Below are 16,665 nucleotides of genomic sequence, written 5' to 3'. Positions count from 1 at the left end.
ACAAAGGAGTTGGGCTTGACAGATGGATCTTGGTTAGTTGTGTTTGCTGCTCTTCCAGAGAGTTCAACACCTGTTCAGCAGATAGTTCCCACTCCAAGGATCTGATTCCCTATTCTGGCCTCAGTGGTCTCAGTGGTTATCTGTCCATACATGGTACACACACACACACACACACACCATGAGAAGGAGAGAGAGAGAACTAATAAAATAATTTTTAAAGGAATTGTACATTTCCCGTGCTGTTGCTGGATATTACTTCATATTTATATTCTAGGAATCAGCCCTTGCTCAATCATGTTGTTGACACAGTAGGAGGAGAGGTGTGGGGATCTGGTTGGGAAAGGCTGACTAACAATGAAACAGCTAGGTTTCCCTTCCCTTCTTTACCTCCTCCCCCCTTCACCTTCCTTGTTCTTTCTTTGTAAAAGTTATTTAACAAATGATATTCACTAAAAGAGACAAAGGGAAGACCCCGTGGAACAGGAGTGGGATAGAGCATGGTAACTGCCTTGATGAGAAAGGTAAACGCTGATGCTGGGAAGTCCTAGTGCTGAGGACTTCCCCTGTGCCAGCCATTAGAGGAGTCACTTCTACTCTGTTAATCCTCCAGCCATCACTATTGTGAGACAAGTCACCATTTTATATGTGAAGACGGTAACAATCCACGAGGTTAAATAAGTTTCCTAAAACTCCTTCAGAGCTGGAAAGTGGCTGAGCTAGAAATCAAATCTGGATCCATCTGGATCTAAGCAAACATCCTCAAATCCCTAGAAAGGCTTTTAGAGCCATGAATACTTTATACATTGAATGCTGTAGAGTCCTTTCCGATCTAGGTCATGGTCAGCACCACTTCCACTTTCCTTCCCCTTGGCTCCTCCCCTGTGCACAGAGCTGGGAAGCTAAGGCTGATGAGAAAATTGAGCTGGACCCTAAATCCAATGCCAGGCAAGAAAGCACAGTCAGGTGTGTCTGGTCTCATACACGCAGACTCCTAACTCTGGGAGAACAGTGGGTACAAGCCCAGCAGGGCCTGTGGTTTTCTCCTTGCACTGCTGGGGATGGAAGTCTAGGGAGCATTCTCCTGCTGAGCCACACCTAGCTTTGGGCTTGTTAGCCCTGCCATGGGGTCCAATCAGCAACTACCAGTAAGGACATACTCTAGTGAAAATGATTGCAAAGACAGGACTCTGGGAATTCTGGACCTCCCTTCCAGGCTCTTGAATTCTGCCTTTTTAGAGCAATTATCTGGGGTCTTCAACATAGAAATAAATGTGCTCCAACTGTAGGTTTCTTGATGCACAACCAATTCCAGCTTTGTTAACCATTGTCCCAGAACCTAGAGCTCAGTGAAATGAAATGTATTTTACTGCTGGAGTCCCAGCTGTGTGACTGGAAATGAGAAAGCAATGCCAAGTCCCATTGATTTCTTAGGGCTCTATAATAAATCACCACAGATTGGGTGGGCTAATTGTTGCAATAATAAATCTGCTGGCCTGCCCTGTCACCTAGGTAGGTACCTTGTCCCTTTAAGAGACAAGCCCTGCTCATTCCCAATCCCTCCCCCTTCCTCCTGAGACAAACAGATTTTATGCCTCCTCTCTCCCCCTCTTTCTCTCTCCCCTTGTTCTGAAGAGGTAGTCTCTGCCTCTCCCTTTCCCCTTCCTCTTTTTTCTCTTTCTATGTCCACCCTCTCTCTTTCTCCTCTCCTCCATAACCCTTTACCTTTATACCCTTACCAATACACACTAGACAAACTCTATGCCCAAGCTCTCTCTGCTTGGCATATGTGTCGGTCTCCCACCTGCCAGGGGACCTGCTGGGGTTGTGCCCTCATGAATCATAACACTAATAGCACAGAATGCTATACTTTCACAGCTCTGAGGATAAAAGGGTAAAAGCACCAACAAAATGCAGCTCTTGGCAAAGCCAGGCTCTCCTGTAGGCTCCCCCAGAGAACTTTCCCCTGCCTCCTCCAACCCTTGATGACCCAAGTGTACCTTGACTTACAGCTTCCTAATCCAGATCTCTGCATCTGTAGCTATGGGGCTTGGTCTTTGCTCCTGCCTCTTTCTCCTCTGTTTCTTCCAGGGAAGGTGGTGATTGGATTTAGAGCCCTGTCCTTAGACCTGCTGCTCCTGCGGCTCTGGGGTCTAACTTGTAAAGCTCTATGCTGATCCTGATGCCCATGGCCAGCTGTAGCCATCTGAGGAGAATCCTCTACAAGAGAACCAAAGGAACATTTGCAAAGGACCCATTCCCAGCATGCCCTTGTGATATTATTGTCTTGGACATTTCTGGGGCATGTGTGTCTCTGCAAATCTGTCCTAAAACAAACTGTGAGGGAGATGAAGATGCTGGGCAGGTACTGTGTTTCCTATGAAACACCCCAGTAGGCACTGGGGTGAGTCCTGCCGTGGTCTTGGGGTGGTGACAGCTGATGAAATGCAGCCACCAATGATGCATATTGGCTTCTCAAGCACCCATTGAACATTCATAAGGACTGAGTTTTTGTTAGGACAAACATTTTTTTTTTTTTTTTTTTTTTTTTTTTTTTTTTTTGGTTTTTCGAGACAGGGTTTCTCTGTAGCTTTGGTGCCTGTCCCAGAACTAGCTCTTGAAGACCAGGCTGGCCTCGAACTCACAGAGATCCACCTGCCTCTGCCTCCCAAGTGCTGGGATTAAAGGCGTGCACTACCACCGCCTGGCTACAAACATGTTTTAAAAAGCAATAAAGACTTGAAACCACAGAAAGCATCCACTGTCCAGAGACAGTCAAATCAAAGCTCTGCTCCAGAACACTTCCAATTGCCTTCCTTGAAGGAATCAAAGTGCTGCACTGGTCTTCTATTTTTCAAGGATGAGTGAGATAAATCTAATAATGTGTAGGAGCTTGATTTTCAGGCCTCACCAGAGTGTGTGTACAATCGAACATAATATTAATCATAGGGTCCTACGTAAATCAGCTCTAATCCCAAAGTAGCGCAGAATCTGGCCTTGTTCCAAAGAGTCTTCAGTGCCCCCAGCTTCTCTGCCCATTGATGAGCATGTCTAAGTTTCCAATGCCAAAGCTGTACCCTCCAGCTGGTGAGGACTAGGAATGAGGTTCAGATGGCTATGCTGGTAGGAAGGGAGAAAATGGTGCAGTGCTTTGAAAGGACAAAAGCAGAAAGAGAGTCCATTTACCTAGAGTTCTATTCCCAGCAAAACTGTCCTTCATGATCAAAGGCAGAGTCATCATTTCTAGACAGGGGAAAGGGGGAAATCCATCATTTACAGCAAACCTGTGCTATAATCAGTGGTGAACAGAGTCAGCCAGTCTCACCAATAGGTACAGGCCAGCAAGACCCTTACTCAAAAACAAGGTGGATGGAACCTGAAGAATGGCAGATAGCAGAGGGTATCCTCCGGGTTTACATGTACAAATACACACATAACTACATACATGCATTCTCTCTCTTCCCATCCTGTCTATCTTTCTGTCTGTTTGTCTCACTTCCATTGCCTAGTTTTAAATCTGGGCTTGGGAGACAACTCTTACTTTCTCATAGAAGGTAATGATTTGGAAATGCTCATGAATATCTTAAGCGCCATGATGTGTCCTTGTTGCTGTGGTTGGTTCTTTGTCAGATTGACAGAAGGTAGTTATGTGGGAAAAGAAATCCTAATTGAGAAAATGCCTGAATAAATGTGTACAACTGAAGATAATTTTAGACTACTTTCTTAACTAATAGTTGCTGTGGTAAGGAGAGCCCAGCCAACTATGTGGCTGGTCCTGGTGTGAATAAGATAGCAGCATGAGCAAGCCATGTAAGCAGCCCTCCTCCATGGCCTCTGCTCCAGTTCATGCCTTGGGTCTCTGTCCTGACTTCTCTGGCTGATAGATTACAAGCTGTATGATTAAATAAACCCTTTCCTCCCCAAGCTGCATTTTGGTCACTGTGTTTATCACAGCAATAGAAACCCTAAGTAACACAGCACCCCACCTAGAATCTAGGAGGCTGAGGACGGTCACTCTCAAAGTTGAGATAAAACTGAGCTATATACTGGGATCCTGTGAGAACACAAACATGAAACTTTATTATTTTTACTTGCTTTGTGGGTTTTCATCTGTAAATGATTTGGTTTTAGTTTTCATTTTCTGTGATGGTTTTTCTGATCATTGTATTACAGGAATACTAATTTTATACTCTGGGAGAGACTTTCACTTTTGGAAGTCTTTGTTAAATGTTGGTCCTTAATTTTTATGTGATCCTGCTCTTTCATTTATTGGAAGTTTTTTAATTCCAATATTTCTTCTACTTTATCTTCATTCTCTCCCATTCTTCCTGTTATTTATCCCCTTTTAAAATGGGGTCCTTCATGCTGTTCAACCTGACCTCAGATACCTGGGCTAGAGCATCCCCCATGTCTCAGCTTCCTGAGTGGCTTGAAATAAATGTTACACCTGACTAACTACTGATTCCACTCAAGGGTTGATATTAATATATCTAGGAAATGTTCATTTCAAAAAATTCACCTAACTTTGACAAACATGTGTTGAAATAGCCCTTCACAGTCGCTCACTTCTGCAAGAGCAGCACTGACTCCTGTACTCCTCCATTCCTGGGTGATATGGTCCCATCCTTTTCTCTGTTTTCTTACTTTTTACTTTTATTCCCTGTCAATCTAGCTAAATGTCTGTTAATTCTGATGTTATGTTTTCAAAACACCAGCTTTTGGCTTCACAGTTTTCCATTTGGATTCTAACTCTGTGTTGTAGCCATCTCTACTCTAACCTGTTTCATTTCTTTCTTCTGCTTGTTTGGGGTTTCTCATGAAGTAGAGGATCAAGTTCTTAGTTCGAGGAATTTTTCAGTCTGTGTGCTGACAGCTACACATTTCCCTCTTAGCAGCTTTCACTGCATAAGTCACAATTATTATTTTAACCCCTGTCAGTTTTTTCTTTGCCTCATCAGTTGTGCAAGAATGTGTGTTTAATTTCCATGTTTTCACAAACTTTCCGTCTTCTGTTAGTCATTGCAAATTTCACCAGTGTGTTCAGAGAGTACGTATTGTCCATTTTCCCCCATCACATTCATCCCATCCCATCAGGTTAGACCTCGTCTAACCTGGAGAGTGTTCCATCTCTCAGAAGTGTGTCCTTCTGCTGCTTAGGGATAAAAAGTCCTATGGACGCCTGAAGAATCTGGCTGTTCTGGTAGAATCTTACCTTTCTTTCTACCTTGCTGTTCCAATGTTGCTGAAAGTGAGGCTTTGTCCTCTGCAGCTGTTTCTGCTGTTTCTACTATGTTGATGTGTTCACTTCTGTTAGGTTTTTTTCATGTATTTGGTGCTCTGGCATTTGATACATACATGCTTATAACAACTATATGTCATCAGTGTTCTGACTGATTCATATCTCTTAAATGTTTATGTATGTTTAGCAGCATTTTTAATTTATTATTGATATTACTATAGACATTTTAAGGTGCTTTGTGTTTTTAAAACCCTTTTTTTTAAAAATAAAACTAAACCTACCTGAATCTTTGTAGCCAGTGTGTTTCCTGGAGAGAGCATGTAGCTGAATCCAGGTTTTAAATCTAGTTCCATCCCATCTTCCTTCAGCTGGATGATTTGTGTCATCTGCTCTCAGTTCCCACTCCCCCCCACCACATCCCCCTACCCTAGATCCATTTTCCCTCCTTTCTCTTCAGAAAAGGGCAGTCTCCCAGGGATATCAACCAAACATGACATATCAATTATAAGAAAAGCAGGCACATCCTCTCATATTAAGGCTGGATGAGGCAACCCAACAGCAAGAAAAGGGTCCTCTAAGCATGCAGATGTGCCAGAGACAGCCCCAGTTCCCACTGTTCATAGAACCATGGGAATCCCAAGCTACACAACTATCTCTCTCTCTCTCTCTCTCTCTCTCTATATATATATATATATATATATATATATATATATATATACACACACATATACACAAAACTATATATATTCAGACTCATGCAGGCTCCCTGATTGTTGGTTCAGTAAAAAGAAAACATCTTAACAGCAGTGGTCACCATTCTGAAATTTACTTCCCTAGCAATGAGGCAGGTGTTTGAGATTGACCTCTTAACTATGAACAAGCTAACTGAGGCAACAATACATTCTAAGACCGTGAGGCTGTAAAGGCAAAGAGAAAACAAAGTTTAAACAACTAGACAAGATCTAGCTTCCTGGGGAGAAAAATCCACCAAACCAATCCAGTTCATGCTGCCTGATCTTGCTGGGCTAGCCTATATCATGCCTACGTCTTTTGTGTGAAGAGGCATTTTAAATGCTATGGGGATTATGGTAGCTTTCTAGCTAAACATAAAATCAAATCATCTCAAGGCCTTGAGGCTTAAAGTCATGTTTATATAACAATGACCAAATGGCAATGATGGAAAGGTCAGGCTGTTTTATTTACTGGAGCCTTATAGTCATGTCTAAAAAACTCACTTGGAGACCCCATTTATATTCTGCAAGGCACCAAGAGAGCTTGTAGGGAATTTAACCAAAGGATTTGGATCTCCAATTTAAATTGGTTTTAAGTTTCAACTCAGTGTGAGGAATGTGAGAGAAAGGAAGCTTAATAATGAATAACTAAGGTCATATCAAGAGATAATCAAGAAAAATACATGGAAGGGCATATTTTCTTGCAGTTTTGTCTGCTACAAAAATGTCATGTGTAAGAATTATGGGGATTAGACCCAGAATGACAAACATTGAATATTCTTTCTCATTGGAGTCTCCTAGCTCCAAATCTTCAGATGTCAGTACATAACCTGGGATAAGTGCAGAAGCCAGGAAAGTAAAAAGGACCAGGGTGGAGACGGCGAGAAAAGCAATGGAGATGGGAACAGCAGGACACAAATAACAGTAAGAATGACAGAAAAAGTCTCGAGGAATCAGAGCATTACCCACCTAAGTAAAATGCCTATAATGCACACAAGTTAGCTTATAAATTTACATATATATTTTAAATGGAAATTCCCTCCAAAGAGCTATAGAACATCTAACAAAACCCACAGTATGCTTTTGAGTTGTTGGTCAGGGTTGTTCAAGGGACTACCAAAACTTTGTAGGCTACATTTGCCTGAAGTGGAAGGCTACAGAATGGGAAAATATATATATTTTTTTTACCAACTACATATTCAATAGAGGGCTAATATCTAAAATAAAGGAAGAACTAAAAAGCTGGATATCAAAAAATAAATATCCCAATTAAAAATGGGGTACAGAGCTAAACAGAGAATTCTCAAAAGATGAAACACAAGTGTGCACTGTACATAGGACCTTTGCAGAAGAAGTGTTATACATTGTGCACTGTGCATAGGACTTCGCAGTTGAAACACTGTACAGTGTGCATTATATGGACACATAGGACATTTTTAGAAGCACTGTATAGTGTGAACTGTTTATTTTTGTGAATTTCAAAGTCAATCATTGTTCCTTTTCTTTAAAGTGAGCGCACAGTGTTTATGTGTCTTCATTTTCAGAATCTCAGCATCATATCTTCAGATGCTGAAAGTGGCCAGACACTTTTTGTATTTTAGCATAGGCACCAAGTTTACCTAAGAATTCTAAGGTAAATACTAATCTCAAATACACAATGCCTTTTCAGCTCTGTACCTAGACATGTGTCAAAACATGTGCTTTATAGCACAACTGATGTTCCCCAAACAGAAGAGGAGTGAATATTCCAACTAATGAAGAGTCTAGTGTCTTATGCCCTTTGTGTTGCTGTGATAAAAATACCTTGTAAAAAGCAGCCAAGGAAGCAAGGATTTATCTTGACTCACAGTTTCAGGGTGTTATCCACCATGGTGTAGGTGCTTGCATCACATCCACAGTCAGAAAGTAGAGACCATTAATGCTATTGCTTATGTAGCTTCATCCTTTTATGCCACCCAGGGCCCTATCCCAGGGAATGGTGCTGTCCTCCTTTAGGGTAGGTCTTCTTATCTCAATATATTCAAAACTATACCCAGAGGCCAACAAATAATGTTTGCCTGGAGGCTTTTCTGCCAGGAGATTCTAGACTTTTTGTCAAGTTGACAAAAGTTACCATCACAGCTACTTAATATGGTCTGGTTGAGACACACTATATATAGTTAAAAAATATTGTCATATTTAAATATCACACGTATGTATGTACAGTTATTACATGTCAGGTTTTTAAAGCGCTACACAAAGAAAATAATGGGATGAAGCTTTAAAGAAACCACACAATCATTGTTCTTCACATTACAATAGAGCAAAAGAAAAGAGTTGGAATTAATTTCAAGATTTCTTAACACAACATCCAGAAAAGTGAAAAACAAGCACTTCAATGGCTTTTCTTTGATTAGCTTTTAGTCATCTATTAAGATCTTAGCTTAGTCTAGTAAATTTACTTTCTCCAAATATTCATATTAAGTCCAATTTAGGATTATGTATAATTTTAATTTGAGACCCAATTATCATTTGATTAAATTTGCTACAAGCTCTCTTGAGGCCTTGCAGAATACAAGTTGGATTTCTGTAAGAGTTTTTAGGATGTGGCTTAAGCCTCCAGGAAACAAAGCAGCCTGAGCTTTGCAATTTGTCTAATATTATATAAACATGACCTTCAGCTTCAGGGCCTTGATATAATTTGATTTCACACTAGCATGAAAGATACCATAACCCTGTCTTCTAGCTCTGGCCTTGCAAATGCCTCTTCACCCAAAAGATGTAGTCATGATAGGCTGACCCAACAAGGTCAGGCAGTGTAAACGTTGGCCTGGCTTGGTAGATTTCTTCACTTAGAATGCCAGGTTTTATCTAAATTATTCAAACTTTGTTTTCGCTTTGCCTTTTCATCCTCACCATGTTAGAACCTATTGTTATCTCCTTGATCTTAGCTAATAAATAGATTAATCTTTCAAACACCCACACCATTGCTAGAGAAAAAAACCCTCAAAATTATGACCACTGTCTTTAAGATTTTTTTTTTTCGTTTGTATCATGTTGGGGCATGGAATTTCCATACCCTAATTTCAAATTCTGAAGGTAAACTCAGTGGTCACCTTAATGAAATATCTGAGGCACTGTAAATACATGAAAAGCAGATTTATTTAGTTTATTGTGTGGAGGACTCAAAAGTAATGAATGATATTTTCTAAGCTCTGACAAAGACCCGCAGAGACATGGGGTCGCGCAGCTGTACTCACGCACGTGTGGAAGAAATCACATCATCAGAAAGACAACAGGAGAGATGGGGGCCACAGTCCCTTCTGAAGCCAGGTCCTCAGAAACCTCCAGTGCTGACTTACCTGTATGTGACAGCAGATTGGCACCACTTGTCTCATCTCGCTGGGGTCAAGTCTGTGCAGGAGCCCTGCCTTACCTGCAGGGCAATGCTACCTGCTTTACCTGTGAGCCTGTGCCACCTGCCTTACCTGCAGGGCAATGCCACCTGCCTTACCTGCGAGCCTCCTGCTTTCAGGGTGTGTGTTTGCAATGTTTTTTTTTTTAATATTTATTTATTTTTTTTATTATGTATATAGTATTCTGTCTGTGTGTATGCCTGCAGGCCAGAAGAGGGCACCAGACCTCATTACAGATTGAGCCACCATGTGGTTGCTGGGAATTGAACTCAGGCAACGCTCTTAACCACTGAGCCATCTCTCCAGCCCTGTTTGCAATGTTTTAATTTGTGACTTTTGCACCTGATATTTTTCTTCATTGGGAAGAGCAGTAATGCATATTTTTTTGTTTGTTTGTTTGAAGCAGGGAACGTTGCATTTTAACCATGTTTTCAGGCTTCTGTCTTCAAAGCTTTCATGACTTCTACTATTTTAGATGGGAACAGCACACTGTGGCTTTCTTTATACAGATTTTGTAAACTTATGGTCCCACTGTGGAGACCTACAGTGTTATCTCCTGAGTGACCTTGATTAAGAATCACAGTTTGTCTCGTTCCTCAGATCCAGGCACCCTCACCAACCACCTCCTAAGGACATCTAACCCCCTGAAAGCCCAGTCTCTGCCCTACACTTGCAGCAGAATGAGCAGCTCCACTGTCAACTGCATGATCGGCAAGCTGACTTCCTGCAGAGGCAGTGGTGCCTGAGACAAGAGTCAGTCTGGAATGAAACAGGGTGTGTGCTGTGCCCTGGTTAGAGCTATGAGCCTTGAAGGTGGAGGCAGTGGTCAGGATCTGGAACATCTTCACAAGGCCACACGTTAAAGGCATCAACGTTTTACGGTGGAAAACTTCACATAACACAGAACGGCACAGTGATGGAGACACAGGGAGCAAACAGGGTGAAGACACAGAGAAGACGAAAAATAATAAAGACAAACATGAGTCCAAGTGTATCAATGGCAGCACTGAGAGCAGATGACACAAATCATCCAGCTGAGAAGATCGAACACTCTCCAGGTTAGACGAGGTCTAACCTGATGGGATGGGGGAAAATGGACAATACGTACTCTCTGATCACACTGGTGAAATTTGCAATGACTAACAGAAGACGGAAAGTTTGTGAAAACATGGAAATTAAACACACATTCTTGCACAACTGATGAGGCAAAGAAAAAACTGACAGAGAAACAGAAAGCTTTTGTGGTTAAAAAACTAATAATTGTGACTTATGCAGTGGAAGTCGCTGAGAGGGAAATGTGCAGCTGTCAGCACACAGACTGAAAAATTCCTCGAACTAAGAACTTGATCCTCTACTTCATGAGAAACCCCAAACAAGCAGAAGAAAGAAATAAAACAGGTTAGAGTAGAGATGGCTACAAAACAGAGTTAAAATCCAAATGGAAAACTGTGAAGCCCAAAAGCTGGTGTTTTGAAAACATCAAATCAGAATTGGCAACCATTTAGCTAGATTGACAGGGAATAAAAGTAAAAAGTAAGAAAATAGAGAAAAGAATGAGACCATATCACCCAGGAACAAGGAGTACGGAAGTCAGTGCTGCTCTTGCAGAAGGGAGCGACTGTGAAGGGGTATTTCAATGTATGTTTGTCAAAGTTAGGTGAATTATTTGAAATGAAAAGTTCCTAGATATATTAATGTCAACCCTTGCGTGGAATCTGTTGTTAGTTAGGTGTGGCATTTAGTTCAAGTTACTCAGGAAGTTGAGGCAGGGGGATGCTTGAGCCCAAGTGTCTGAGGTCAGGCTGAGCAGCATGAAGGATCCCACTCTAGAAAAAAAAATTACAGGAATGGAAGGTGGAGGACAGGGCAGTAAATCCAATCACCACCTTCCTTGGAAGAAACAGGAGAAAGAGGCAGGGGCACAGACCAAGGCCTGTAGCTACAGATGCAGAGATCTGAAGTAGGAAGCTGTAAGTCAAGGTACACCTGGGTCATCAAGAGCTGGAGGAGACAAGGGGAGGTTCTCTGGAGGAGCCTACAGGAGAGCCTGACTTTGCCAACAGCTGCATTTTCTTTGAGCTTTTATCCTCAGAACTATGAAAGAATAACATTCTGTGATATTAGCCCACTCAATCTGTGGTGACTTATTTATTATAGAGCCCTAGGAAGTTAGTAGCAGTTGCCTCTGCTTTCTCATTTCTAATCACACAGCTGGGGCTCCCGCAGTGTAGTACACTGTATTTCACTGACTTCTGGGTTCTAGGACAGTGGTAATGAAGCTGAAATTGGTTATGCATCAGGAAACTTTCAGTTGGAGCATGTTTATTTCCATGTAAAGTCCCCAGATAATTGGAAGAAGGCATAATTCAAGAGCCTGGAATGGAGGTCCAGAATTCCCAGAGTCCTGTCTTTACAATCATTTTCACTAGGGTATGTCCTTCCCTGGTAGTTGCTGATTGGACTCCATGGCAGGGCTAACAAACAAGCCCAAAGCTAGGTGTGGCTCAGCAGGAGAATGCTCCCTAGACTTCCATCCCCAGCAGTGCAAGGAGAAAACCACAGGCCCTGCTGGGCTTGTACCCACTGTTCTCCCAGAGTTAGGAGTCTGCGTGTATGAGACCAGACACACCTGACTGCGTTTTTTTGCCTGGCACTGGGTGTAGGGTCCAGCTCCATTTTCTCATCAGCCTTAGCTTCCCAGCTCTGTGCACAGGGGAGGAGCCAAGGGGAAGGAAAGTGGAAGTGGTGCTGACCATGACCTAGATCGGAAAGGACTCTACAGCATTCAATGTATAAAGTATTCATGGCTCTAAAAGCCTTTCCAGGAGTTTGAGAGTGTTTGCTTAGATCCAGATGGATCCAGATTGGAATCCTAGCTCAGCCACTTTCCAGCTCTGAGGGAGTTTTAGGAAAGTTATTTAACCTCCTGGACTGTCACTGTGCTCACATATAAAATAATGTCTTGTCTCACAATAGCAATGGCTGGGGGATTAACAGAAAGAATTTAAAGGATCACTGTGGTGACTGGGGCACAGGAAGTGCTCAGTGCTGATGAGGAGCACCATCAATGTTACCTTTCTTGCCACTCTTAGGGCTCATTGCTTTATTCCGCCCCATTCCTGAGGCTCAGCCCCTTCCTCGGGTTTACAGGATAGTAGATGTGCATGATAGGGCCATGTGAGCTCCTTCTACAATTGGCAATTAGCAATTTCGTGTTTCTCCTGTGGCTCCAAATCACCACTATTTTGATTACTTGGTGTATTGGTTTCTTTTCATGCATACGGTGGGACTGGTGAGCATGCTGGATTCTTCTGAAGTTCAGTGTTAGCACTTGTTTAAAATAGCATTTACTTTGTTGACTGTGCTATCCTGTAGTGGATTCACAAATTATACATAATTAAAGGCCTTTTCCACGTACATTTTTCATAGACACGTTGTTTTCTTGTTCTGAATTTAAATCGAGTTGACAGCTGGAAAGAGGTCTGAAGAATGTTCATTCATGCATTTCTGTGTCAAAAAAAAAAAGACAGATATCCAGTCTTACATAACTATGTCCAAAGTGCTCCCTTGTTTTTAGTGCAGAGCAAGGTAATACATTTTGCAAGCAAGAAAAGAAAATCTTACAATAATTTTAATAATACAAGTTTCATGTTACTTTTTAATCCAGGATAATATCCTAATTGATGTTACTGTTTATAAATTTTTAAAAAGCAAGCAATTTCAAAAATATTATTGTATTCCAACTTTCTAATGTATTGGCCGTAAGAATGTCTTCTATTTTATGCCCTTTCCTCCTTCTTTGCTTCACTGTGGGTGGAACCCAGGGCCTTGCACTTACTAGCATGCATTTTAACATTGACCATATCCTAGCCCTTGTCCCAGACTCTCTGGGCAGCCCCAGTTAGCTTCAAATACAAGACACTCCTTCCTCAGTCTCCTAAGTGCTGAGATTGCAAGTGTGCATCCTAACTCCCAGTTAAGCATGTTTTATCTTTTTGTTTTATTTGCTTTTAATTTAGGGATGTGGGGATTTATTTACACTCATCCAAGGCTTGACTGAAGTTGGTTGTGTAGCTGAGAATGACCTTGAACTTCTGATAGCCCTGCTGCCACCACCAGATTTCTGGGGTTATAGGTAAATACCACGATGCCCAGTTTATACAGCACTGTCGATTGTGCCTAGGGCCTTTTGCAGGCTGGCTAAGTGCTCTCCCAACTCAGAGAAACCCTGGGTATTTAGAATTTCTTTTTAAAGTATTGATGTAAAGTGGCGGAGGACAATGTCTCTAGAAAAGTAGGAAACCACCTGTGGTCACCCTGCTTCCAGACTTGGCATCGTATGTTTCTGTGACTCCCAGAGAATTACGCACCTGATTCTGTTTTCTTTCCATCTGTGGACGAAGAAGATGTCTAACCACTGACCCACATTCCTTGCTCCCAGTTGAAAAGCTCAGGGACCCAAGGATAAGCTGCCGAAGTAGAGAAAAGCATTTGGTAAGCGGGTAAAGCAGACAATGTTTGGAAAGTGTTAAGAAGGAACAAGGAAGGTGAAGGCGGAAAGAGGCAAAGAAGGGAAGAGAAGCCTCCCTGTTTCACCGTTAGCCCGCCTTTCCTGCCCGGAGCTGCTCCACTCATTCTGACTGCATCAACAGCATGGCTAAACAAGAGCTGATTCCTAGGATAGAAATACGAAGCAATGTCCAGTAACAGCCGGGGAAATGTGCAATTCCTATTGAGAATTATTTTATTAGTTTTGTTCCCTCCCCCTCTCTCCTCTGTGGGGTGTGTGTGTGTGTGTGTGGGTGTGTGTGATGTGTATGCACAGATATCTGAGGGGGAAAGTGGTAAAAACCCCCAATCTCTAAACAAGAAGTTATCTCCAATTGATAACTGCTCTCAAAAGAAAAATAAATTAGTTTTCTCCAATGGAGTCTCCCTGTGAATACAAACGATGTTCAAGGGCAGGCAGGCTCCATGCCCAGGACTCGATACCAATCCAAAATAAACTCAAGGGCGGTTTGGGAGGTTCTTTGTCACACAATGCTCTGTTGGGGCTCTTTGTCCTTGTATATATTATGACTTTCAGTTCTGTGTCTTTTACAGATTTTCTCTGTGTGTGAATTTTGTGTCTCTGCACCTATGTGTTTCCTAGTGCCTTTTCCTTGGCTCTGTCTTCTGTTTGCCCGCTCAGCACCTTCACTTTTGTCTCAGAGATGCTACCGGTGTCAAGAGCTGCGAGCGCTCTTGCTCATTTGTACAAGCTAGCACGTGCACACTGTTTAGAAGTGTTGCTTGGCAACCATGCTTTTCCCAACAGTATAAGGCTCTGGTTGGGAGACGGTTAAGTCCTGAGCCCCTCTCTGCAAATGTTGCTGGCGAGTCTTGTTTTTTACTAAGACCTAATATTGGGCTGGGGGACCAGAAAAGATGAAAATTTGGGAAGGGACGTAAAGCCAATGGCCTTTGCCAAGAAGTTCTTTAGGGTTAGGGAAAAGACACCTTTCGGTTTCTGTGATGGTCCACAAATGACTGTCTCTGAGTTTCTCTTCGGTGAATATCCCAACTATCCAAAATACCATACAACATACAGACCTGTGGGGCTGATCCACCGGGTTGCCGCGGAGGGAGATGCGGGCCGGATGGAGATTCTCATCATGCTTGGACAATGCAGCGTGTTCGACAGGGACCACAAGAACAGGTAGGTGATGGGGGACGGAGGGCGGGCGGGCGCCCAGCATGGGAGAAGGTCTGTCTCTTTACTTGGTTTCCCCAGGAGCTCGGGTGGGCAGTGACGGATGGGGATCTGCCGGTACTTCTGGGGCTCTGCACCTGATACCTGTACTCCTGGGAGGGGTCCCGAGTTGCCAAACAGGAACTTTAATTGCTTCCCAGAAGCCTTCTGAGTGGTTCAACAGAGCTGGCAACCAGAGTCTGGTTGGGTCTGCTGTCGTCAAACGCCAAAGTACTGAGGTCCCTGTGGCTGGAGAGTCGCGGCTTTCACAGAGACCTAGTATTGGTTGGGGTCTGGAGGTGATGTAAATAAAGCCTGTATTCTAGTCACAGCATACACACGGATCTTTGGTGCCACGTTAAGAAAAGGGACATGTGTTGAGGTGCTGGCACCACATGGAGATCTTCCGTGCTGGTGGTGAAAAAATAGCAGTTCCTCTCACTTCTTTCTCCCCCCTTCTCGTTCTTCGGTTTCCTCCTCATTTCCTTCTCTCTTTCCTTTTCCTCCTTCTCTCCCTTTTCCTTTACCTCCTCCCTCTTTTCCTCTTCTCCCTCTTTGTCCTCCTTTCCCTTCCTATTCCTGTTCCTCCTCCACCCTCTTGACCTTTTTTCCTCCTTCCGACTTCCTCTCTGGGGGGCTTCTTATAACAGTGTCCTATGACCTGTTTATGGAGCAGAACTGGATTTTTTAGAAAATCAAACAGATGCAAACACAGAGATTAATAGAGGACACTCTTTCCCAAGGTGGGCAGGTCAGTCAAGGGCTGGGTGCAAGAGAATTACCTAGATATCCTTTTTTTGTTTCTAATTTTATGGGTTAGGAAATTGAGGCATAGGAAAAGTGAGAGGTACCTAGCAAGTGACTTAGCTCAGAGCAGGATTAAACCCAAGGGGAATTTAATTCAAAGGTGATTTATTTATTTATTTATTTCTAATGAAAAATGTTTTTTCATGCAGTATACTTAGATCAAGCTTTCCCCTCCCCAGCGGCCCTCAGATATTCTCCATCTCACCACCTACCCAATCCATACCCTTTCTCTCTTTAAAACCAAACCAGTAAACAACCCCCAAACCCCAAGACACACACAAAACGAGCCCCATAAAAACATGAAAATGGAAACCAAAATATACAAGCAAAACAGCAACAATACAATTAATTTTCTTTTTGACAAAGAAAGGAAAATGAGACAAAAATAATTTCGTATCCAGCCATGCTTTTCTCTGTCCAAGCAAGCTGTTCTGGGCTGTTCAAATGAGCAACTCTATGGCTGAGGACTTGACTAGAGGAAGGAGATCATGTGATCTATCCATGGCTCACTTATAATTGCATGAATAATTGTGGATTTTGAGACAGTGCTCTCTACCATCAGAAAAACTCCTCTCATTTCCACAGGACAGCTTTGCATTTTGCCTGTGTCTATGGCCGGCTCCCAGTGGTGGACGTTCTATTGAAAAGCAATTGTGAGATCGATGCTTTTGACCAGAGACAAATCACACCTCTGATGAAGGTAGGTAGCAGGCATTAATTTCTGCATAAGCTAGGTGTGATCGAAGGGCCCATGACAGAAAGAAC

The 16,665-nt window shown here is 42.6% G+C and overlaps 1 protein-coding gene across 1 annotated transcript in view; it reads left to right on the top strand.

Annotated features, from left to right (window-relative positions):
• The first annotated feature begins 14,818 nt into the window (after window positions 1–14,818).
• LOC130862629 (ankyrin repeat domain-containing protein 36C-like) overlaps window positions 14,819–16,665 on the top strand; it is a 93,150-nt gene continuing 91,303 nt past the window's right edge. The window contains exons 1-2 of the mRNA XM_057752340.1: window positions 14,819–15,060; window positions 16,486–16,600. Coding sequence (XP_057608323.1) covers window positions 14,819–15,060; window positions 16,486–16,600 — 357 coding nt within the window. The remainder of the gene's footprint in view (window positions 15,061–16,485; window positions 16,601–16,665) is intronic.

Source organism: Chionomys nivalis, chromosome 20 (assembly GCF_950005125.1).
Source record: "Chionomys nivalis chromosome 20, mChiNiv1.1, whole genome shotgun sequence".
Classification (NCBI taxonomy): domain Eukaryota; kingdom Metazoa; phylum Chordata; class Mammalia; order Rodentia; family Cricetidae; genus Chionomys; species Chionomys nivalis.
This window is presented reverse-complemented; position numbering and strand designations above follow the sequence as displayed.